General features: G+C 42.5%; 1 protein-coding gene across 1 annotated transcript in view; it reads right to left on the bottom strand.

Moving 5' to 3' along the window:
* Nucleotides 1-26,550, bottom strand: part of EIF2AK3 (eukaryotic translation initiation factor 2 alpha kinase 3) — a 46,928-nt gene extending 20,378 nt beyond the window's left edge. Inside the window, exons 1-4 of the mRNA XM_064448884.1 lie at nt 26,167-26,550; nt 19,364-19,493; nt 2,783-2,977; nt 682-812 (exon numbers count right to left, since the gene is read on the bottom strand). Of these exons, the coding sequence (XP_064304954.1) occupies nt 682-812; nt 2,783-2,977; nt 19,364-19,493; nt 26,167-26,429 (719 nt within the window). The 5' untranslated portion in view covers nt 26,430-26,550. The remainder of the gene's footprint in view (nt 1-681; nt 813-2,782; nt 2,978-19,363; nt 19,494-26,166) is intronic.
* Nucleotide 26,551: the final 1 nt, after the last annotated feature.

Below are 26,551 nucleotides of genomic sequence, written 5' to 3'. Positions count from 1 at the left end.
AATACACATCTGTATTTGTATAGAAATCTCAGTGTATTCAGACTTCAGTGTGACAGCATTACAAAAGTCACAGATCGAACCAGTTCCTACAGCTTGTAAAGAACAGACCACCTTCCTATGAAATTAACAAAGTAGATTTAAGAATGGGACTTTTAAAAAATAAGACTGAAGACATTTTAAAATATCAACTTAAAACGAAAGCTAAAGACATCAAGTATAAGAAAAACCCACAGTGACAATTACCATGTTTACCATGGCACAGAACTTAAAAGTGAATCAGTAGGTCATAAGAAGACTTTTAAACTGTCTCCTTTGCACAAAATTCAACAATTGGAACAAACATTAGTGACATTTGCCTTGTGCACTAGAGCAGTGACAAACTCTCTGAGGTATGCAAGGACAAGGAAAGTAATTTGCACTTGATTTAGAGGGAATAAATACATGCGCATGTCTTTTCTGCCTAATCATCTGTAAAACTGAAGTTGAAGTCATTTTTCAAAAGCACTGAGGAGCAAAGGGGTTAGATCCTAGTCAACAATCTGGCGGCTTCCTTTGGTTAACAGTCTAAACTCTGTTGTGCAATTCCTAGTCTAAGGAGAGTTAAAAAGGTCAAATCCTTAAAACATTACGTATTAAGAACTTCCCTCTATTCGATTGTTTCTGAACAATTCTTACACTTACTTTTCATTGCCGCTGCGTGGACCAACGGCACGGACTGTTTTCTGGGTTCGGTGTAGCAGGAGTGTCTCTTCCTGCTCTGCTTCATCATCATCCCACCGGCGACAGCCCATAGCTGAGCAGATGTACTTCACCTAAGGGATGAGGCAAGAGACTTGCACATGCTTCGAAGTTCTGAAGAACTTCAAGACAAACAAATGTTATCAACAGCAATATTCAAAGCTAACCATCCTTACAACACGTTTTTGGCTCGCAGGCGATTTGGGGCTCTGTGATTCTATATGCTCGACTTGTGGGATGTTGAAAAGCCTGGTTTAAGTGATAAGGGCTTTTCAGAACTAGAATTTTCAAAGGATTCTAGTAACTCTACAGTTTGGGCTATTTTGACTACCTTTTGACTGTATTTTGCACACATTTCTACTTCTAACAGACAGAAACTTTAGCTCTCTCTTTCTCCACTATTTCTACGGACATGGAAAAAACATTCCCACAAGACCCAAAAGCATAATCCTGCTTTCGTGCCATATTTGTCTCAGCATAACTCCATTAGCTTCAAATGAAGTACTATTGATTTATATAAAATAGTGCAGAGCCTTCCCCCTTTGCCTTGTCAGCTATTAAAGGGGAAAGATGACTGTACTTAACTCTCAGTCACAGAGACTTTGCAACAGTCCCAGTCTCAAACAGAATTTGGATTATACGGGCAACCGTATTTTGAAAAAGCGAGCTGAACACACTTTCAGCAAGTCTGAATGGACGTCGTACTGCCAATGACAACAGACTGCCCAAACTCTTAGCGACGAAGAGTCAGGCACTATTTCCTGTATGAGGCACCTTTGCTACTGTGAGCATAAGCCAGGAATCAAAGCAGAAACCAAAGTTTCCACTTCCTGAGCAGTGGGGGAGGAGCGGTCTGTTGGTGCACAGTGCCCTCTGCTATCAATGAAGAAATCAAAATGATTTCATGAACTTGCATTGGGTCTACACTTTTTATCACTAGTGATCGCTCTACACCATGCCATAGAAGTGTTTGACATGAAAATTTACGGTCAAAATGAAAAAAATGATTTTGTGGAAAACAAACATTGGAAGTTTAAAACTTTTTAACTGAATCTATCTTTTAACTTGTTTTAAAATGCACTGACATTTTTGATTTAGTAAATGTTTGTTACTACACAAAGTATCTACAAGCATTTTAATGATATCTGACATTAAGGAGCAGAAGGGGGGCATCAATTCTTGGTCTCTGAATAATGCAATTAATTCCTGTGCTTTTTCTAGCCCTTTTTTCTTCTGTGTTTTTTCAAAATATACAACTTTTAACCAATGGATTTTAAAAGAATACCTTCTGAACCCATCAGATAGCAAGCAGTTTTCAACTTAACTTTTGCATATGACCAAAATGTAAGGAGAACTTCTTCTAACAGATAGAAAACTTGCTGACAACTACGTGTCTTAAACTTTTGCATATGTTGAGTGTTTTTCTTGTTTTTAACCAGCTATCCCTCATTAGTTGCAAAAAAATCTGAAATTAGTTGCGAAAGAACTATGTCACTGAAAGCCTTCTTTGGTATGCAGTAAGCTGAACAACGAAGTACTTCAAGCAGAGCAATATGACAAAGCTGAACTCCTCTCCCAGCTCGGCAGAAAGGGGTCATCCCTCTTTCTTCCCCTCACTCACCTCTGGTCACAAAACCCCTGTCCCTTCCCTTGTGCTGGCTCTAGCACTCCCCGACCCCTGGCTGAGCTGGCTACAGCTAACCCAGCACAAAACTAATCCAATAAAAAATGAACAGTTTTCTGTGGGTGTTAGCAAGTTGAACCAACTTAGCAAAGGGTGAGACAAGTGTTAAAGCCAGCAGAGGGGATTCAGCAGGATCTCACAGGCAGGAGGAGATTGCAGCGAGGGGCTCAGCCACACCATCTAACTGCACCTTAGCCTTACTCCAGCCTGCTGAATCTATTGCCCCAGAAGCTCGGATTCTGCTCTTCTGTGCCATGCAGCTGTATACTTGAGCTGTACTGAAGTTTAACTCTCAAGAGCAACCTATTTGCAAGTCAGTGCTCGAAGCACACATACACAAGGCACCTTTCAGGCTCTTACCTTCCCTGAGTATGAGCTCAGCCCATAGGTTGTCAAAGACTTTCCCCCAACTAAGACAACATCCTCGCCAAATTTGTAGGATGACTCAAGAAGAGATTCAACTGTGAAAGGAACTGCTTCCATGCTCTCTCGATCCCGATCCCACTGGAAAAGGTCCCCATCCAAGGAAGGGATTATCATCTTATTTCCAAACACCTGAAATAATTGAAAGTTAGCTACCATTTAACCACAATTTTATCAAAACACACAGATCATAAATAGAAACAGAAATGGTGTACAAGCAAGAACAGTGCGTTCTATTCCAGTGTCCTGTTTTATGTTTTTTTATCCCTGAATCTTATTTTTCAAAGTTATACTAAAGACAGAAAACGTTCAGGCATTCAAATCAACCCTGTATTTCACTATTCTTAGTTAAAAAACAGTTCAGGGTGTGACACTTCTTCCACTGTAGCAAAACAGTTTAAAGCTCAATTGATTGATAGATGAGTATTCATCCAAACTGTAGAAGATATGATACGAGGAGAAGCATTCTTGAAGAAACAGTCCCTGGTTAAAGTGCAAGTTTTGCAGATTGTTTGTGATCGATTCCAGACAGTGACATTGTAGGTAAAGTTCTACTTAACTGGTGATTTTTTTCCAGACCTAGTTTACTGCTGAACACAGAATCAATCATTCTCACTGGATCAGAAGACTGAACTTGGTTTTAAAAGAAAAGCTGAGGTTGTATGTTAACTCTTTTACAATTAATGACTACTGCAGAATATCTGTCCTCCTATAAAGCAAAAAGAGCAATTACCATTGAGATCAGAGCTCATATTCCACCCTTTGCCTTTCCAGACAGTTAAATCTAACTTCTCCTCCCCAGAAAGTCTTATGTTTAAGTATACCGTTCGTTTAAAACTTGCCTGGCTTTTTCTTAAACAGACAACAAGTCAAAAAAATATCTTCACCAGGATACAGCGTTTCATCCATTACACTGAGATTTTCAAGGAGATCCTAGTTCGGAAGTATGAGTCATTGTCAATGGGTACTAAGGGACTTATTAAGAAACTCATTATCAGCATGATAGACCATAACTAATACTGTGGAGCCACAGTGGCTGTGCCCATCAAGAACAGTGAGAAACTGTAATCCACATAATCTTAGCTTTTGAGGATATGGATTAATATAGAAGATTTTAATGCGTTTTCAGAACCTCTGGCCATTTGGGCAGTATCCTACAACATAATTACATTAAATTCAGATACTTTACACATCAGGATTTAAAGACTACTTCTGGTACATGCATATTAGCCACTTTAAACAAAATATTCCTGCTCAGACTCCAAGGCACAGATACGTATTATGACGCCATACAAAAGATCCAGAAGGTTTCTGGTTATTATTTCTGGAGCCGCTGTGAGGATCTGAAACCACATCTTGTACGTGATTAAAATTCTCTCTAACTTGAGACTTTTTATTCCTCTAACTGGGTCACAGACGAGCAAACAGCATTAAACATAGTTGGGATTCACCTAAACAAGCAGGGAAAGACAGATCTGGTAAATGTGTGCGTGTCACAACTAATACCTCTTCTTGCACTGTTTGACATGCCTTATTCAAAGAGAAAATTTAGGTGAGTTACCTGACAATGCTGGTGACTGTATTTAAGATCCCTAAAGGATCCAACACCGATGCTTTCTGGCTTTGAAAAGCCTCATGATGACTGACAATTAAAATAAAAAACTCCTCTCAGGAGCACAATGTGTAATTGAAGAGACGATAAAAATAAACCCTTGAGAGTAGCTGCAAAGCTCTTTACAAAGCAAAATGAGGTATGCTCTCTCCTTCCCAGATATTTACCTTATGGCAAAAAAGGCCAAACATCCTAGAAGAGACATTGCATGAGATCTGTTATGCACAAGAAATGTTACATTATGGTCTACCATTGGGGAGGAAAAATACACACACATGGCTCTCTATATATGCTTACAGAAATAAACCAACAAAAAAGCAAAAATTTGTGCAGGGAGGAGTCATTTGTAGAAATCACCTGATCAGTGGAAAAATAAAACAAACAAATAAGGTTTACATAAGCATTCACATTGAAGAGCAGCCTTGCGATCCTGAGAAACAAAAGCATGCAGATTTTGGAAAATACCTTTTTAGAAACAAAACATGCCAGTGCCAAAGTTGCAGCTGTAGCCATGTTGGAGTATCTTGTTAAAACATTCAACACAGAAGAGTAACATCATAAAACGTTTCTGTAATATATTCTTTCAGAAATACATAATAATTTTGATAATGACTGTTACGCTGTGCAGCTGTCACTTTGCATTAATAAATCCTCTGGAAGGTTTCTTCCTGCATGTGGTCCAGATACCTGCAAGTAGTTTGGAGGTCCATGCTCACCTCCAGCAATATGAGATATTCCATATATAAATAGAAACAAACAGCAAAAGTTCTTTTCATAAGCAGCTTTCCAAATATACAAAAGCCAAACCAACTCCTGTACCACTGTTTCAGCACGCAGAGCCCAAGCTCATCAAACCCAGCCACCAACTGACTTTAAGTTGGATCCTGAAGAAATTCTACTGGCCATCAGTCAGCTAAATTCATATAGCGTGGTCAAACTAGACACATGCCAGTGGCAGCTAGACAGCCACTCGCAAGTTCACACTTTCAGATACACTTGCTGGAAGCCACAACCGCAATGGCTTTGTAACGGCGTGCTCCGAAGGCTGCAGACCATCCCATCACTGTGCAAAGAGAGGAGGCAGAGGTGCAAACTGCCCGGAAATCGCCGCCGAGCAAGGGAGACTCTCGGTGGGTAACTCCGTGAGCTCTGGGGACAGCGTGACACATGTCACCTTAAGCATCTCGCTTGTCCTGAAGCTCTTGCTCCAGGGCCTGAGTAGGAAATCTTCCACTAGCAAACAACAGGCAAAATGTTGACCATTTCTGGGAACCACACACCCTAATTCCCAACACGCATGAAGCTCACTCAGCGACACGTGCTCGTGTACTCCCAAGATATGGGTCAAATCAGGTCATGGCTTGTATGCCTTCAAAAATTCCCTGACAGTGGGGTACTGCCTGCTCATCTGTTAAAACCTTCGTCCCCATAATCTGCAGAGGACAGATGAGAGTGTTTCGGTCAGCTCTGCTGATCACCTGCCCGTGCTCCCACCTTGAGGGTGCCTACGGGAGCAGCACGTCCTGTGTGACATTGGGAAAGAAAGGCTGAGAAAAGACACAACTGCTGTCGGTGAACACATCACAAAAGGGAGCGCTGGCAGCAGAAAGAGCTATTGCACTGAAGGACAATGCCAGAGTACGAGCAGATGGGGTTAAACTGACCATAAGTAAATGCAAGCTAGATGTTTGAGCTACTAAGCATCACAAAGGTAGTATTTCAGAACAGAGAAAAAAAAATAATCACCTTCTTTTAAGATTAATCTATCTATAAATTGGGTTATATGCAGGGTGCTGACAAGGGACTGGCACCTGATTACCACAAAGGTCCACTTTTACTAAAATAGCCTTATTTAAAGAATGGAGCGGGTATGCAAATGTGCATACTTGCAGGTGTGCACACACAGGCACATAACAAAAGGCATTTGTGGGCACTTGTGTTGACATCTTCTAAATGAGCAGTTTAGCCAGAGGCTTTAGAAGGACTTTAATAGTAACAACTCGTATCCGAGTTATGCAGCTCATTCTCTAGTACATCAGAAGCAGCAAAGGGACTTTCCTTGAAAGTACCAGCAGCTAGCATCGGCATGCAGCTCAGGTAAAGGAATGACATCACCCTGTATCTCAAAAGCATTACCTCATCTCCTAATCCAAGGAGTGAGTCACCCAGGCAGTCAGCTGCAAATCTCTTGGCACAGAAAATGTAGGTTACCAGGATGCACTTACACATTCCTCTGATCTGTCAATGTAAATAGCTATTTGTTCAGCTTCATTGGTCAGCAATATGGCACATAATTGTTAAGTGGCTTGTCTTTCAGAAGTAACACTTAAAAAAAAAAACCCCACATTAACTATCGAGCCCTAAATGAGACGCTGCTCTTTTGCTCATTAAGAGTTTGAAGCTGAAGTTCGCCATTGGCTCGGCGCAGGGTGCCGCAGCCCTATCAGCGGCGCTGGCTGCTCAATCTCCAGGCCGACGGGTGAGGTAATGCAGTTTCTAAAAAGCCTTCACAAAAAAGCAAAAAGGCATAACGATCCGAAATGGCATACGCTACCAGGGAATTTGCTGTCTAGACTTTTTACTGGAAAGGAGGGCACTGCACGCGAGGTTCCACAGCAGGTTGATTGGTGCAGGAAGAAAGCTGCTGATTTATAGCAGTGGAGATAAACAACAAAAAACAAACAAAAAAAAATTTGTGTAAACAGAGATCAAAACAAGCTGAAGTACTAAAGCTTCCACGAGCTGTTTAACAGTAAGCGTGACATTCATTTCCCATGCCCAACACACTTTATCATATGAAGCAAAAATCAATCAGACACATCTGAAACAAGCCTGGTGCCAAAACAGTCAACAGTATTGTTTTCAGATGGGCTGGACTTTCCAGTAACTCCAAGGAAATAACTAAGCACAGGTAAAATATTTTCCTTAGAATAGAAAGTGTTATATCTTTGTTTTTCTAACACTTCAGCTTGTGGGTTTCAAACCTTACTTTTACCATAAACTGCAAGAGCTTCATCCCAGTTACTGATTAACGAAGACTAACCTATAAGATCTTAAATGAGGAGGGTACCTATTTTTTTCTGCTACGATTACCTCTACAATAGGATCACTGTAGCAAACAGGATCAAAGCCAATATCAGACAGGTTCTTAAGAAAGCTACTTCTCAGTGAGAACTACAGCTTTTAAGTCCCTTGAAAATTAATCTAGGCAACATATTAAAAGTCACATATGGCAGCTTTACTCTAAAGGGTAGAAACAAGAGTCTGCACAAACAAATCTGGGAAAGCAAAAGCAATCATTGTTTTCCACATTTTTTAAAAAAATTCATAGGCATACAGTAATACAGGTGTCCTGACTATAAGAGTTTACAGATTTCTCAGGCAAGTTACATATATACACACACGCACACACTGGCAAGGTCTTGAGACACTCCTAGTTCAGGTTCGTCTGGAGCTGATTTATTGTCTGCGCTTCTTTGGTACCCGTGCAGGGAGGTATCTGCACAGATGCACTGGTTTATTACTTCCTTCCAATATAATATGTTATTTCTCCTCTTCAGCTTGGATTTCAGGATGTGGATTCATCTGTTTTCCCTTCAGCTACCTGCAGAAATCCTGAAGCACGGGGTTCTACAAGGTTGACAGCATACTATTACTAAAAGGCAAATCCTAATCAAACAGGAGTATGCTGGGATGAAGGGCCAGCTAGAGTCTAAGGAGGTATTTTTCTTCAAACTTTCTGCGAGGCCCACAACATCACCGCTTCCTTAAGAAGGGAACAAAGAACCAGGCACTAGTACAATCTTTTGAAAAACAAAGGCTGTCAAGTTAAGCTATTCCACTGCCTAAAGCACTGGTAAAATAGCAAAGTATTCTTCAGAGCATTTCGTGCTCTTTAACCAGTCAAGGAAGAGGAAAATTGACTGCAAAGGGGAGTCCATGATTTACATCAGCAAAACAACCTTCTGAGACATGTTCAAGGGCAACAAGGAAGCTGAAGCAGGAAACGCCAACAGACAGGTGGTTGTTTTGTCTACAGAAACTCTCCTTCCTGTGAATGCCATTACTTCTGATCTCAGCACTACACTTGTTTATGAAGTGCATACCTGTCCCCTGCTTCTGTTGACCATCTTCAAGACCAGGACGGTGAGAAAGGCTGCACTTGGACACCTGATGAATCAGTATTTTATGAGGCAGTTTATGGAGGCAGGATTACATGGCTGTCCTCCTCTGAAGAGGTAAGAGCCAGCCTGTGCCAGAGCAGCGTATCAGAGAAGCCATGGAAATAGGGTTAATCTCAGCTGGGGTGTGACACCCCAAAAGGGCACACTAGCTCTGCACAGCCATAGCAAGTGTAGGTGTTTCTCAAACCTCAGGATGATTTTTATCACCAGGCTCTACGGTACACCCAGAAACCGGAGCTCACAGGATTTGTCAAGTGATCAAACCTGGTCCCCTGCTCCTGCACATGTTAACATCCATATGACAGAAGTCTGTCTTCTCCCTCCGCCATCGCCCATACTCCATGAGCTGGTAGTTTCTGTTTCATTTTTAATTGATTAGAGAAGATTGGGCCAAGTCATAAACATAACTTTCACAGCCCTGTGTTTTGTGTATGTTGGGCGCATGAAGTGATGCTGTAATCCTGTACTTGGATGAGCACTAGAGAACTCGTCTGAAAGCTCCTTTTTTCTCTCTCATCAAAGCAACACCTGCAACGCCCTTCCAACAACTTTATTAAATACTACAGTTAGTATCTCTGTCGTGATTCTACACTTCAGATCTTAAAATCTGATCGGGTGCAGGGAAACGGAGGAACCGCAATGTGTTAACTGGACCACTCCAGCTTCAAAAGAGATCAGGTCCCCAATACTGTTTGCCATGCAATCAAACAGACCCTTCTTCTGAAGACTAGCAAACTAAAATACCACCGTTACTTTAATCATAGTCAAACAAGACTCGGGGTTTTGACTACAGAGATGCCAGCCTGCTCTGCTTCCATGGTAACAGACTTTTAAAAACTGTTCTCCTTAATAATAAAAAAAAAACCCTCATGGTGCTTTAAGAAAGATTTTATTTTGACATTATTCCATCCCCCTCTTTAACGTGGCAAGTTTTACTAATAAGAAAAGACTGCAACAATCTTTTGGAACTTAAGAGCAGTCCTTTCTGAGACAAACCAGAGCTGCTGCTACTGAGCCCACCACTGAGCTCCTTAAAACTAATAGCACATAAGGGAGAAGATTAGTGAAGAAAATGAAAATTACCCAGAACTTTGCCTCTACAGAAGCAGGCCCTGTATAGAAGCTTATTAGCCACCATGTCAAAATTGGTACTGTTCTAGCACTGGGATGTTTTAAGATGTCCACCCTCCTTGCCAACACTCTCTTGCAGCCTACCCGGGCTCCTACAGCACCAAACCTAAGCAAGACGCTTCTCTTCAGAGATGGGGAGAATGGGCAATAGCAGAAGCCCATGCCACTTTGGGGGTCCAGGATTTAAGCTGATCTCTGTCAGTCCTTGTGTGTTTCTTCCTCTGGCCCTGCCTGGTCAGGGTGCTTTCTTAGAGAAGGACAGAGTCCATGTATCTTGAAAAATTAAGTCACAGAGCAACTGCTGTAGGAAAGCAAAGCCCAGTACAGGAGAAGATCAGAACATGGCACACGCCCAATCTCCTCTTTCAAGGATGTGAACGAAGTAGAGCGCACAAAACATGCAGTGACTCTGACAGAGATTAGTACCTGCATATGGAGGACAAGTCCAGAAGAAATTCAGAAATGAGATGTCAACAGCTGTGCTGCTAGAGGAATGATTTGCTGAAATGCCCAAAATGCTCAGCGCTTGAAACAGGCACTTTCTTTTACAGATAAAGATGCAGGCAAAACATTCAAAAAGGCTTTAGGGCAGAGTAAATCCCTTTGTTGTGTTTTGGGCAACCGAGTTCCAAATAGCCAAGTTACCCATTTCCTGTGCTGAAACAGGTATTTGACCAGGCATTACTAGAGTTGGTCCATTTTAATATCTGTAAACCCTAGACCTGCTTAACAGCCAATACAAAACATGCAGTGTACCACATGTAATTAAATTACAAGCTATTGTAAAGATAACTAAACAACAGAGAGAGTGAGCTGATAAACATCCTTTCCAATATTTGCAACAATGCATTTTGACCATGTCTGTGAGTGTGACAGATGAAAGCTGGACATATAATTAGCCCAGAGTGACTCTGAGAAACATTTCTGGCTTCGTTCAAAGCAAAGCATCACTTGTGAGGATTGGGGTTGAAAGGTCGGATATCATACAAGCCACAAGACCTTGTTCTGTAGCTTCCCACGTGTCTTACAACGGAAGTTATCATCCCCCCAAACATCCTCACAGTACGAGTTAGAGGACACATGTCAGCACTTTATCAGAGCTTTATCAGTGCTAACTACATCAAGTGTCAGCAAGAAAGCTACCAAGCTGCAGTTATAGGAAGTCTTTTGTTTTTTTAATCGAACAAGACATTGAACTAGGATGACTGTCTTTGAAGATGTGCAGTTTGATAAATACATAAGACCACTTGTCTAAGCAATAGCCCTACTTCTCACCCGACAAAAATCATAATGCTGCATCATGCTAACCACTAACTCAGCTCAGGCATCTGACAGCAATTCCCCTTCTCCACAGGTTTACCACTTGACATTAAAAAGTTTGGCTGCATTTCCTAGAAAAGCACAACTTCTAGCTATCCAAATATTTTAAAACAATTAGTCTTTTGCAAATTATTTTTTGTCCACTAAACATAATTTTAAGTTTATTCTCAGCAGAATTATAATCTATAGTGGCTTTGTTTCACCAAGAATGCAGCAAAGATCTATACTCAGAAATCCACAGAACTCTCCAGCAAGCTTCCCAGCCTGTCAGCTCTTCACAGCCATGCACATCATGCACGTTTCCAGCAACAGAAATGAAAAGAACCGCTTGTGCCATAAGTAATCATAATAGATCTGTGTAGTTAAAGAGCAGTCACATCTATTCTCTTCTTGCAAAACACAGGCTCCGCTCCCCTTGATAGCCCTAAGAAGCCTCTGTCTCAATTGCAATTAGAATTTATCTTCCTTTGAAGTACAATTCTGGACACTCACTTCTTATTCATTATGAGCTTTTCCAGGACCATTGAAGACACTAATATCTCTCTCTACCCGCAGGCAGCACAGGATCACATTTCCTTCCCCTGCAGAGGAATCGAGATAGCAGCTGAAAACCGGTCATGGGATCTCTTAATACACAGTATTCGCAGTTTTAAACTGGTCGCCTCCAACCTTCAACAAAACTGTGGAATTGTTTATCAATCCCTGCATCTTGTATTTTGTTTAGTACACTTTAATTCCATTTCTATTATAGAAAACCTGTACGATGGAGAATTGGATAACACCCCAGTCCTCCCCTACAGGAATGATACCTCCATCTCCTCAAAGTATCTGGTGGTTCTAAGTCTGTCTTAGTAGCACACAAAAATAAGGATCAGCTACAGGACACAAGGAACTCTACTAGAATACTCTTCCAGACAACTAAAATCATACTAGCTTACCTGCACAGAAATGGATTTCCCCAGATCAGTCACCCTAATAACAAGTCCATTGATTTACACTCTGCCTGCTTGAACAGAGTGGCAATTTGGGGCTTTGTATCTGGTCACAACATATTAGAGCTGGAAAATAATTTTACAGCATTAATGGAAATGTTTAAAATTTTATTTTAAACAGCAGAGATGTGACAAGGAAGGCCAAAGCCCACTTGGAACTAAACCTGGCAAAGGATGTCAAGGGCAGCAAGAAGGGCTTCTTTAAATACATCAGCAGTAAAAGGAAGACTGGGGAAGCTGTGGGCCTGCTGCTGAACAAGGAAGGGGCCCTGGCAGCACAGGATGCACGGGAGGCAGAGTTACTGAATGCTTTCTTTGCTTTGGTCTTTCCTGCTAAGGCTGGCCCTCAGGCATCTCAGCCCCCAGAGGAGAGAGAGAAAATCTAGAGAAGGGAAGACTTCCCCTTGGTTGAGGAGGATTGGGTTAGAGATCATTTAGGCAAACTGGATCCTCGCAAATCCATGGGCCCTGATGGGATGCACCCATGAGTGCTGAGGGAGCTGGTGGGATGTTCTGGCTGAGCCACTCTCGATCATCTTTGAAAGGTCGTGGAGAACAGGAGAGGTGCCTCAGGACTGGAGAGTACCCAATGTCCCTCCAGTTTTCAAAAAGGGTAAGGAGGAGGACCTGGCAAACTATAGGCCAGTCAGTCTCACCTCTATCCCCAGAAAGGTGATGGAGCAGTTCATCCTCGAGGTCACCTTAAGGCATGTAGAGGAAAAGAAGGTTATCAGAAGCAGTCAGCATGGATTGACCAAGAGGCCCATGCTTGACCAACCTGATAGTCTTCCGTGATGGTGTGACTGGCTGGGTCAATGAAGGGAGAGCAGTGGATGTTGTCTACCTCGACTTCAGTAAAGCATTCGACACTGTCTCCCATAACATCCTCAAGGAGAAGCTAAGGAAATGTGGGTTGGATGAGAGGACAGTGAGGTGGACTAAGAACTGGCTCAACAACAGAACTCAGAGGATTGTGATCAATGGGGCAGAGTCTGGATGGAGGCCTGTCACTAGTGGCGTTCCCCAGGGGTCTGTGGTGGGGCCAGTCCTGGTCAACATATTCATCAGTGACCTGGGGGAAGGGACAGAGCGTCCCCTCAGCAAGTTCGCTGATGATCCCAAGCCGGGAGGAGCGGCTGATGCACCAGAAGCTGTGCTGCCATCCAGCGAGAGCTGGGCAGGCTGGAGAGCTGGGCCCAGGGGAACCTCAGGGAATTCAACCAGACCCAGTGCAGGGTCCTGCCCCTGGGGAGGAACAACCCCCCGCACCAGCACAGGCTGGGGGGGACCTGCTGGAGAGCGGCTCTGCTGAGAAGGCCCTGGGGGTGCTGGGGGGCAGCAAGGTGACCCTGAGCCAGCACCGGGCCCTTGGGGCCAAGGGGGCCTGTGGTGTCCTGGGGTGCATGGAAAGGAGCATGGCCAGCAGGGCGAGGGAGGTTCTCCTCCCCCTCTGCTCTGCCCCACTGAGGCCTCATCTGGGGGGCTGCGTCCAGTTCTGGGCTTCCCAGTTCAAGAAGGACAGGGAACTGCTGGAGCAAGCCCAGCGCAGAGCTGCCAAGGTGATCAGGGGCTGGAGCATCTCCCTTGGGAGGAAAAGCTGACAGACCTGGGCTTGTTCAGCCTGGAGAAGAGAAGGCTGAGGGGGGATCTCATCAATGCCTATAAATATCTGAAGGGTGGGTGTCAGGGGGATGGGCCGGGCTCTTTTCAGTGGTGCCCAACGCCAGGCCAAGGGGCCACGGGCACAAGCTGGAACACGGGAAGTTCCACCTGAACATGAGGACAAACCCCTTCCCTGTGCGGGTGCCAGAGCAGGGGCACAGGCTGCCCAGAGAGGCTGTGGGGTCCCTTCCCTGGAGACATTCACCCCCCGCCTGGACGCGGCCCTGTGCCCCTGCTCTGGGGGTGCCTGCTCCAGCAGGGGATGGGACGGGATGAGCTCCAGAGATCCCTTCCAACTCCCACCAGTCTGTGACTCCTCACTTCCTTGAGTAAAACTTTCTAAAGCAAAGTTTTGCACACCCTCAAATGCTTAAGAGAAGAAACCTATTATTCTCTGTATATGCAAGTCTGAATGGATGTGGGGCATGACCCCCTGCACAGCATTTGCTCCCGCAACCAGCCTGTTCAGTGCACAAAGACTCTTCCAAGTGCTAAGCAGGAAAGATTGCTTCTGTTGCTGATGCATCCCATGCCAGATGTTTGAAGATGCACAAATACATTACAAGTTAAGATTAACCCTAGTCAGCCAGACAGACCTATTCATTTTTAAGCAGAAAGCCAGAAAGAAAGCCATTTTCTCAGAATGTTTGTGTAGTTTGAAACAAATCTCCTTTTGTCCAGTGACTGTTAGCTGAGTCAGAACAGATTTATGCATATTTAATAGAAATTCATAGTATTCAGCAGCTGCTATAATAACGTTTAAGTGAAAGAAATTAGTCTGACTGACAGTATTCCTCACCCGTGCCCAAAACAAACATCTCACCTTTTGTTGGATGATATTTCCAGGCAGCAACTTAACTGAAAAATAAGTAGAAAGCCATGGACCAAACAAAAACCTCATTTTTATTCAGGTTAATAAAATGCTGCTCCAGGGGTGCCCTAAGTGGTGGGTGTGACTTTCCTAAAACTGGTATCACAAGATTTCTCTTTCAAAGAGACTGTTAAATTATTTACTCTCCCCTAACCTCTGGGGGCACACATAAAAGAATCCAGAAGTCACAACTGAAGCCCCTCAGAGGGCGTTTGGACACCTTGTCTTGCCCTGACCCACTTCAGTGTGGGTTTTGCAATTTCTTCTGCACTGAAGCATAAGACAGCTTCTGGCTGCTCGCTGGCTTGACCGGGTACAGAGGTTACCTTACCCAGTACGCAGGGAAGTGCAGGCAGTCAGTACCTTAAAGTGATTCCCAGGTACCTGGCACTTCACAGCAGAACTTAGTACTTCTTTTGGGGAATCAAAACACTGAAAATTGAAAGTGTTTGTCATGCTGATAAAGGGGAAAAAAAAAAAAGATACATTCATACTGCACATTAAATCTTGTCACCAGTGGAGCTTTAGAGATTTCAAAATCCTTTCTCAATTCACTGCTCTAAGCATCAGTCTGTCCTCTCCAAAGGGCAGAAAAGGAACAATCTGCTAAAGATATCTATGGGTTCACTTTGCCTACAATGCGATTAGTTTTCAGCTGACTTCAGTATAAAACTTCTTTGCATCTCCACTTTTCTCTGGAGGAAAAAATATAATACTGGGCTATTCCACAAAAATATGCCACTTTTATGTACAAAAAAGATCACACAGATGTCAAAGTTTGTAGAAAAGTTTATTTTATGTGGCTAACACAAGAAAAAAATGACAAGAATATATAAACAATGCAATTCAAAGATTCTGAGAGCCTTTAGAGCAATAAGGATGTAGACAGATTTTGTGACAGGGCATAACCCTATTATTTTTTTCCAGGATACAGTGGTATGTTTACTATGACTGCTATAAATGTCAGCCTTGTGGTCTGAAACTCTTTTTGTCCCATGATTCCTAGTCTCTCAAACAAGGAAATAAGATGCTTACTTAGAGATTAGTGTGCAACAGCCAAATCATGAGCAAAGGCAGTTAATTTTATTGAGTACATCCCTGTGCAGCCTCTGCCACTGGAACTACTACGAGTGGAGCTGCCCCATCACGCTGAACTCCCTGCAGCACACCTGATAGTGCAAAGGAAAATTGTAGCAGTCATAAATGTATTTTTAAGCTGTTACTCTCACATCATCAACATCCAGTATCCCACTTATTTTTCCCCTTTCTCATCAAACATCAGCTACCAGCTTTTTCACGGGAATATCTCTGCTGTTTATCCATCCCATAGTAGGCTTTTTCCTGTCTCCATCTCTTCTCCATCTCTTCTCCAGCCTCTCCCCATCCCATCAGCATGCTAGTCACTACCGGCCAGTCATTTTAATATAGAGGCAAGTTCACACTTGCATTTCCCTCACATAACAGATCCTCATAAAAGACCGACAAAAGCCCATTAAGTAATTTAGTATAAAGCTATGCAGGTAAGAGGACGTGTCACCCTCGTTTGTAAACATCAACAGTCTCATAATGATGTGCTATGAACCATTTCCACTGCTTCAGAGGCAGTTCTCTATTTTCTTTATGATTAAGCATCATCATTTTAAGAGGCTGATTCCCCCAAAAGTACTCTCTTCTAAGTATAGATGAAGTATTCATTACAGAGCTAAATTTTAAAGAATAAAGTGTTTTCATTAAAAGTAAGTTCCCTTTTAGAAAAGTTGAGATTCAATGATTTCACCCTGAACTTCAACAAGCAATCTTTATGTGCAAGTAACAAGAAATCTAGAGAGTTGTAAATAGACAGCTTTTGTAGAGAAGGGCTTTTCGTTATAACACAATGGATAGGGAAACAAAATTTTTAAATTGTTATGCACACAACTGAAATGCAGAGTCACACCTTCTCAGCATTGGCACCCTGACCATGATTGTTTATGTTGGAGCTTAGAGCCAAGGAATGAATTTGAGTTACCCAGACACACAATTAATAGTTCAGCAGCCTTTCCTTTCTAATTGATCTGTTCACATGACAAATGATGAACATCTCACTTGTCAGTGTCTTAAGCAGCAGTTTCAAGATCTGAAGTGTTTGACAGAGCTGCTGGAACATTTGAAATTTTACTACCTCACTTTCCTAATTAACACATGAGCTCCAGACAGCCAAGTTGACATTTTACGGTTAGGGAAAGGAAGGAACTACTGTTCTATTAAACACTGAAAGCTTGAAAATCTAATGTCTTTTCTTAAAAGGCACTTGGAAACTAAATTGATGCTTTTGCACCAGGACCTGGAACTACAGTTCATTGCACTCTCACCCAAGATAGCTAAAAAAACCCCAACTCATCAAAACAGTTAAGACACAGCAGCACACACTTCCCTCACTCTGAAAGAACACAAATCTTTAACAGTGCAAGTGTAACACAAAGAGTTTCTCATCTGCCATTTCTTGCAAGAAGATGTAGGTTAACAATTCACATAGTGATACTGGTTTATGATAAATATTGTGATTGTAAGTGCAGAGACCTTTTTTACCTCTAAAATGTTGGAAGAGGAGGAAGAAGCCTCAATAGTTTGAGAGAGTAAAACTTAACATGCTACATGCCCAGATCAGAGGGGAAGTGTTGCAGACTGGGGAGATAACAGACACTGAGACTCCAATGAATTTAGTATTTTGACCCAAAACAGAATTGTCCCAGCAACTTTCATGTGGCCAGTTACTCACTCAAGTAGCGCCTAGATTCACTGCACAGTCTTTCACCTGATACTGACAGCAGATTCAACATTTAACTATTTATTTTAAACATTTAAATGTTTAAGTGTAACTTATTTGGAATATTCATCACTGGCTTGTTAAATTTTGTCTTATCTTAACAGCATTTGTTTACATGACAGTAAGTCTAAAAAGGCCTATATTCATAACGCTTAACGGCTTCTAAGAGGCCAGAATGAAGTTTTACTTCCAAAATTAGTTCTCTTGTAGGCTCTGCATCTTAACTGCCAAAATCCATCAGTGTCTTTGGCCACAGTTGTAGAAATGTAACAATTTGAAATCTGAAAACTTCCTATATGCATAACAAACACTCTTTGAAAGCCTATTTTTAGGACTCACACAACCTACTAACTTGTAGCTACAAAAGGGAATTAGATGTTGCATGGACAAGCTACAATCTTTGTTGTCTAAGCACCAGCCTTTAGTTTCTACAGTCATACCACACTGGGAAAAAAAATAAAACCTCTGGACAGATCAGTTGAGCAACAAAATCTAGACACGCAAAAGCGCTTCTATAGTATTAAATGCTTGCATTCATGAAATCTTTAAAAACCTTGGCTCATGTCTTAATTTGTACTGAAAAATTAAGTTTACATTTGCACATATTTCACATGTGCGTTTTATAACCAGTTGTTCTATTTTCACAGTGGTCATTAGAAGCTATTTGCAGCAACAGATAACAGAACAATATTTTACATATCTAGTATTGAAAACATTTGTGAAGGACCACAGTTTAGAACTGGCACCTTCCTTTTTACAGAGCTCTTCAGTTTTCATATTCTTTTAAATTCTGTTCTAGAACATATTTTTAAGAAAGTTCTTTCCCCAGTGTTTTTTCTTAAACACAAAAATATATCTGAACAAGCCTCAAAAAGTTGCATCCGTAAATAAAATTCTGTCTCAGAAACAAAGGAGCATGAGTTAACATTCACATTACTTTTACAATCTGAGATACCATTACTAGCTCTCATACTTGCACTAGCACAGCAACAGATCAAATCTTCCCTCAGATTTCTTTATACCGAACCAGAGGTCACGTAAACTAAACAGCAACAAAGAACCACAAGCAAGAAGCTCATACAGCCTGAATACACCTGAATTAAACTTTCATTCCCTGAAGGTCGTCGTGTAAAAGCACGATATAGCACTGGTCATCAAATCCAACCATCCATGACAGTGACAGACCATGCACTCTGTCATCACCACAAACTACCTCTTAGTTGGTATATTTATTCCTCCTAATTCTAGGAGAGAATGACTCATGGATCTTACTTCTTCAGTGCAGGAAGAAAAAAAACCCAACAAACTTCCTTCTAACTTTTAGCCTAAGTTTATTCAAACTGATGGTGGAAATAAATCTCTTGTTTGGTGCCACCTCTTTAGATTTCCATCTTACAGTTCACCAGCAAGAAGTGATGCAACCCTTTACCACTCAGTATTTCAGGGTGACCTTCAGCACTCTACTACATTGCTAACACATTCTATTTCATAGGCAACCTGCTTACCTAGTACAAAAAACCCAATCCTTTGTTCATTTATTAAGTCACAAGGACTTCTGCTTTTCTTGAGGGGAAAAAAAAAGCCAGTACTTGCCAAAACATACTCTAGTAATACAAAGCAGAAGATCCTTTTATTTGCTTCAAATTACAAGTAACTTGTTTTCAATCAGCAATTGCATACAATTCGCAAACTCAGTTACATCATCTGGTTCGATAGTTATCACATACGTCAATGGCAAGACTAAACTGCTGACACGCTCTAGTTTGAAATGGCAACATGATGTAAGCACTCAATAAAAAGTTTGACAATAGCTATCAACTTTATCCATACTAAGATTGCTGCATTACTTAACATCTATCAAATACAGAGGAATTTGCATTCATTTTCTTATAGAATATTCTGGTTTTAGAGATTTGGTGAGGAAAGAGATTAAGCCTTACCTCTGGTTTACTGAGACTGGATGACACAAGAGAACCTGATCCCACATCCAGATCCCACTGCTTTCTCCCACTGTTTTCTGGATCCAGTGCAGCAATTCGTCCATCCAAAGTGCTGATAATTACTAGAGATCTGCAAGTTGGAAGCATTCACTGTCAAAACTACAGCAGCATGGAGTTTATCTATGAGCTGTTTGCTATATTTCACCCAGTGCAACTCCAACTTTAAAGTCTCTGCATTCTGCAAAGCAGCAGTTTAACTTGGTAGCTCTACCCAGACCAACAAGAGAGTAGAAAAGTTGAAGTCTCTGGCTGGATGTCAAACTAATTTACATGCTGTAAGACACTTTCAGAGCTCAGTTTCAGGGGAAGATAGTGGACTTTTTGCTCCCACATGCAGGTGTTACCACTACAACACTGAATGACATCAGCTTTTGAGATATTTATGTGAACAGCATAGATCCTATTTTTCCCAGCCCCTTCCACGCTGAACTTTAATATGCCCTTTCAAAACAACCAAAACGTGATAAAATTCACCAAGCAAATCAGTACATAAGAAAAAGTAGCAACCAAGTTTTAAATGCTTATGGATGAGACATTGAAATCTTGGAGATTTGACAAGTCTTAGAATAAAACAAGTCTCCCCTAAGGCATACACAGGACACTAGAAATAACCTCCAATGTCTGCAGACAACAAAGCAAGCGAACTGTCTTACGCAGCGTAGGCTTTAAGCAGCCTACCTGTCTGGGGATGCATGTAATGGCAGACTAGCTGTTGATTTCTACAGTGCCTGATCCTCATCGACTTTAGTAAATTTTGTTTCTTACACAGCAGTACAATTAGAATAAGTGTTTCTGACTGGGCTAGAATTCAAGAATTAAAATAAATAATAAAAAAGAGGGGGAAAAAAGCCTATCCAACACACCAAAGAAAACACTGACAAGGCATTTTTGAAGGGCCTTTTCTTCCTTGAAGATTGTTTCACTCTGACCTGAAAAAGCTGAGATGTGTTGGCAGTTTTGGCTTGCAGCAGGCTCACCAATCTTCAAAGGCTGTGGGAGTAGAGCTTGGTCACTTTACAGACTGCTTGCACTGAGCGGGTCTGGATCTAGTGACCCAGAAGGACCTTTATAGACATTGGTTTCAATGAGAATAAGGAACTGTGCAAATAAACCTGATGGGCAGATTAACTGTTTTTGTGTGGGGGTGAAAGGGCGGGGGGAGGTAACACACACACAGATATGTATATGAATCATTACTTTAAACAACAAGGGACACTAAATTATTATCTAGAACTGAAGCCAAATATATTCACTTGTCCAAAGTTACCAGTGTAGTAAGCTGAAGTTTAGAGAGGAGATGATGAGGGCTATTGTTTTTCTTTAAAGAGGGAGAAACTAAAATCACAATGTTAAAAACATGTTTAAAGACAGCGGCTTATTACATCACCTATAACAAAGGTCATGTAAAACTGCAGCTTTACCTGTAAAAGTAACTCACACATTTTATAGGACCTTATACTGTACTTTAGCACTATACTGTTAATAAATAGGGAATTAAATATATATTTAACCTGTACAAAAAATATCACTGCAGCTCCTACTTCTGAAGGTGGCCACGCATCACATTCCTCCAAAAACTTAGTTCAAGAAAATACCAATTGTGCAAATATTTGAACAGCAGAATACACGAGTTTTTACAAGCTGAGTACATACAATTATTCCAACTGTACAGAAACCTAGATTGGGTTAATATTAAACCAGATTGCAGGAGACTCTATGCTCAAGCACCATAAACAAGTCCTTGCACACTAAAGCCTTGGTCACACATTTAACATAATCTGTTTGCTTTATGGTAAAACAATTTATCTGAAGCCCGCTAGCATAGCATAAAAATATTATTCCAAGTCGGTCTATTTAAATGTTATGTTGATCCAGCTGACAACTAGGTTATAAAAAAACAGCAGAAATATAGCTAGAACAGAGGGAATTTTGGCAGTAACACTGTAGAGAAGAAAAATCCTAAAAATCGCACTGTGAAATGTTTCCTTCCCATCTACTCCTATTGTTTTCCTTTATCTAATTCTTCCCGCTTGACTTCTCTCTCAAGTAACAAATGTTTTATGCCTTTGTATCTTACCTTTCTGTATTATCTTTCCCCACCAGATGCAAACCTCAACCTTAGCTCATTATTTAAGCCTCACCACCTCCGCCCAAGACTGCAGTGTTGGAATCTGTACCTGCATCATGACCTCCAGTCACCCAAATTGTGGTGTAACTGGACTTACGTTTTAAGTTTAGCTGATTAGGAAAGAGGGGATGGGGTGGGGGGAATCATGTCTTTAGAGGGAACCTTTGTACCAATAGCCCAGTCTTTTGAGAAACTGGTTTAACTGACCACTTCTGCAAAGCCTAAAAATCCTGGCTTCTCTTGGGTGCAGTGGTACTCTTTATTAGTCCCCTTGGCCACCAGCTCTGTAATGGACTTCGTTTCACAAACTCCACCTACTGAGCAAACACTTTGATTAGACACAGGAACAGGACTGGCTCAGCTATACTTAAATCTTGCATGTGGCTACTTTTAGAACTGAAACTAGGTGCAAGAAAAGCTTTCATTTCTCTCTGCTGTTTTTAATGAGTGACTCGTTTGGAACTAAATAGTCCTGTTTCTGATCCCATCTTCGTCTTGCTCTTCAGCAATAATCCTGCATGTCAGAAAAAAACCGCTATAAATCCTTACTCTTGTAATAAAATCCTTTGTTACTTTATTTTTCTATAAATTAAAATCTTAGTACCTGTTCTTCCCATCTCTGACCAACTCCAGTGAGTTAAAATCGTGTCACTTGAACTCTAATTGGTATAAGATTTGCAATTTCTCTCCATGTGCCATAGACCAATGCTAGTGTTTTACTTGTTCACCACCAGATTTCCCTTTTTTCCAGTTTCCCTCCTTTCTGTGAGATTCCACAGCTTGCAGCTTTGCATACTGAGAGTATGAAGCGGTGACAAGAGATCTTCCCATCTTTCATGTAGTCTAATCAAGCACTAGATTAACACATTCTGATAAAAGCAATTTAGATTACTACTTCAAGAAACTATTTCAGAGCTTAAAAAGAGGCAGGCAACTTGCTTTTTGTCACCCCACAGTGCTATCATAAGTTTACTGTCATGTATTATGCCCAGTTCTTACAGCAAATTCTTAAACACCAGTAGAATACGGCCACAATTCAAGAATAAAGAGCCATCCTTTTCACCATCCTTTAAGCCTTTGCTGGCTGAAGAGGTTAGGACTGTACCTGCAATTCCACTGCATTAAACTGAAATAGCGATATTCTGGATGTGTCTTTGGGACACCTAATCGACAAATTGCAAAGAAAAGGAATTCCTAGGTTAGCTTCTATTTCCCTTAAGCCTGATAAACTCTGTTTTTCTCTGCAAAACAATATCTTATCACTGGCTTTATCAACACCACCTGCTGACTGGGGTAAAGCTTAAAGACTACCTTAACCAGAGAAGCCAGCTTCCAACAACATACAAGTTTTCTACGAACACTACCAAACTAGACCTCAGTTCTGCATACCATCCCACACAAAATATTACCCAACTTAAGGTCAAAGGTAAAAAGCTCAAAAGCCACAACTGTAATGCCAAGGAAGTGAGGAGGATAGAGCCAAACAGCATCAAGGCTGCAAACTCCTCAAATGGCAAGGCATTTGTTGAAAGCAAATCACAGACTATACTAGGGAGCGAATCACATCACACAGATACTAGAGAAGGAAAAAAAAACCCCACCAACACAAAACCAGAATTCTAATAGTCTCCACAAGGCTGGACCAGAACAAAAAAAGATACAGAAAGGAATCACTCCAAACTGGGCAATTACTTAAATCCCAGGATCCTGAAAAATGAACATCAGTAAAATGATGAAGACACATACTTCACCTTGCCTCTAGTTGCTGCTCCAAAGCATATTATGAACCAAATAATGAAGCAGAAGAAAATCCCTTCTGGGCCCTTACAGATGGCCAGCAGGACTAAAGCAAGGGGCCAGTACAACATAGTGCATACAAAGATATCTGTAATCTCAGCAGCTGGCAGAGAATAAGCTAATACTATATAGTTAGATTTTATTTGCACTTTGTCAATACAAAAACACATCTGGACCTACTTCACCCATCCCAACCACCTACAAACAGCCTCTATGGTTAAATGAAATGATTTCTTACCATTTCCTATCTTTTTTTGTTCACAGACATGAGCTTGTAAGTGCAGTCCCCCTTGTTCCCCCTTGAAACTACGCAAAAATCTTCTACAGACTTCCACATACATTGACAAAAGGCCAGTCCTGGGCCTTAAAACCATTGTTTACATCCTATCATGAACACAGTCCACTTTCTGAGATCAGGTGGCCTGAGCACAGCTCTGTTCTACTTTACCGAAGGAAGGCTTCTGATTTACCTACGAACAGAAGGGCAAACTTAGCAATTGAAGGGAAGATGTAAACAGGATACAGGAGAAACACTTACTTAGTGCATCTACACCCTTTCATTGCACAAAAACTTCGTATTTATTCAAATAAGTTGTTATTGTTAGAAAAACAAAGCAGAACTTATCATCATTTTAGTACAACATTTACCATTATTCCTGTTTCAGTTTACAAACAAAAAAACCCCCAAAAACCAGAACAAACCCATAACCCTAATACCCTAATACCTTCAAAAGCCATTTGGGGCATTGGAAATACGTCTGTTTGCTAAACTTGTACTCTAAACAGCTATTCCAATTTCAAAACCTGCATGTTTGTATGTAAAGAGCATGGTAATTCACTAACCCTCACATTTTCTTCTAGGAAATTAAAAACAAAGCCTCAAAACCAAGATGATTACATTCATTTGCCTACAGCAAAAACAGTTGGGGTTTGGGTTTTTTGGGGCTTTTTTTCAGACTATATTGACCTGTTATGTTACATGGATATTTTATTAATGAAGGAAATTAGCTGAGGTGAGTAGAGATCTCGCAAATACAGATAAAAAAATAAAGGCAGGCAAATACTATGGCCAATGCTATGGCCAGATAGGCATTCTATTCCTATTTGATGACAGCAAATCTATTCCTATGCACTAATCAATTAGAGAACACCTACATTTAATCTCAGGCTTAAATTACTGAATTGAACATCTTCAGTGTATTTTACTTAGCTCTAGCAGTCAAACAAATCTTAATTTTTAAATATTTTCAGGGGTAAATAAATGAAGGTCTTATTAAAAACTGAATACAGTAGAATTGTAATAAACTAGGCAGGATTTGGATGATGTGATACACAAAAGGATGATCCTGTTGCTAATAGGTGAATAGATTTTCCCCAAGGAAAACAGGATGTCAAGTTATTAGCCAATTTCTTGCTCTAAATGAATGCTCGGGTATACTAACAAAAAGCTTTGGGCTTTTAATTTTTAGAACAGGTTCTTAAATATAGCAGGCATTTAGTCATGCTCTTCCTTTAAACTCTGGCTGTGGCTTATCACCTCATCTTTCTCAGCCAATTCAGGAACAGACTGGAAACAGCTCAGTAACATTTTTGCACTTGAGTCATTCATTAAAGTCTTCCTTTTGCCAGAGCTTCTTGCCACATGCGGTTATTAAGTATTTTATTTCCCCTTGTTATATTCTGAAACTTGTTCGGCAATTTGTCTTGCATGTTTTGCTTCCCTTCAAGCATTCACCAGTGTCTGTCTTTAACAGACAATTAAGTAAACAGGAGAACTGCATTTCCTTTAAAAGAAAAAGATGACAGCAAGGGATACGATGCTCTGAACAACTGTGACTTGCAGGTGCTGGAAAGAGTTTAGGCTACAGATGCGGTGCTTTTTGGGTCTCCTTCCAGCAGGCGCAGCACCGCCACCCGGTAACAAGTCAAGGAAGGGATCGAGACTTGGTATTACCAGGGTGCACAGACTGGCCAGATGTCACATAGCATTTCATCCGGCAGCTTGCCTAAGAATTTAGACGAATAATCTACTGACAACCACAGAAATGAATAAGCACGTTTGCGATGGTGAGTTCCTGAAATACCCCTGGTGACGGTGAGGCCCTGAAGTACCCTTCCCTCACTGCCACAGCCTCTCCCTCGCCCCTCGGCCCAGCCTGTCCGTCCGCCGCAGCGCTACCTCCAGCCCCATCACGGGACTCATCTCTTCCACCCCTTCGCCTCTCCTCCCTCCTTCGGATACTTCCCCGCGTGTCCCCGCACTCCAACCCCGCGCGCTACCTTGCGGCACCCTTGTTTCTCCACGCACCCCCTTCCCAACAACCCACAGCCCACCTTTCCCGCCTCTCTTCTCCACGTTTCCCACTCCAACCCTTCCGACCCTACCAAGCGCTATCCCCGCTCCGAGCCCACTCCCACACCGCCCCTTCCCCTCACACGACCCCGGGACCGTGCAGCTCCTCTCCCACGCACCGACCCCCCTCCCCAGCACTCCCAGCTACTGATTCCCATCCTGGACAGATGCTCCCCCCCTCCCTCCAGGACCACCCCTGGGCACGGTCCCCCAACCCCCAGCACCACTCCTGGGCACACCCCCCACGCCGGCACCACCCCTGGACGCTGCCCCCTCTCCCCTGAGGCACTGACTCCCGCCAAGCGCGCCAAACCGGGCGGTAACCCCCTCCCCAGCAGCCCCACACACTGACCCCCCCGCCCAGGCGGCCGAACCCCTCCTCAACAGCCCCGGGCACTGACCCCCCCACCCAGACAGCCGCCCCCTTCAGCGGGCCCAGGCACCGACCCCCCTGCTCCCGCCCACCTGCCGCCGGTCCGGGCCTCCCCGCTCTCCTCAGGCTCCTGCTCGCCGGGCGCCGCGGGGGCCACACCGGCCTCATCATCCTCCACCGTCACGTCAGCGGAGCCGGCCGGCAGAGCGGCGGGAGCGGCGGCCGCCCCCAACCCAAAAGCGGCCTCCACAGCGGCGGCATCGCCCGGCGGCGGCTCCGGGCCGCCCGCCGCCACCCCTAACACCACCAGCAAGGTGAAGGCGACCAGAGCGCTGCGGCACCGCGGCCCCCGCATGGAGGGGCCCCGCCTCGCCCGCCGCCACCAGCCGTTAGGACATGAACACCGCCACCGCTGTCGCCGCCGCCGCCACAGAATGGGCGCCCGCCGCGCGCCGCAGCCCTCCCCGCGGCGCCACG

This window comes from Phalacrocorax carbo, chromosome 4, assembly GCF_963921805.1.
Source record: "Phalacrocorax carbo chromosome 4, bPhaCar2.1, whole genome shotgun sequence".
In the NCBI taxonomy this organism is placed as follows: domain Eukaryota; kingdom Metazoa; phylum Chordata; class Aves; order Suliformes; family Phalacrocoracidae; genus Phalacrocorax; species Phalacrocorax carbo.
Note: the sequence above shows the minus strand (reverse complement) of the source record. Positions and strands in the feature narration are given on the sequence as shown.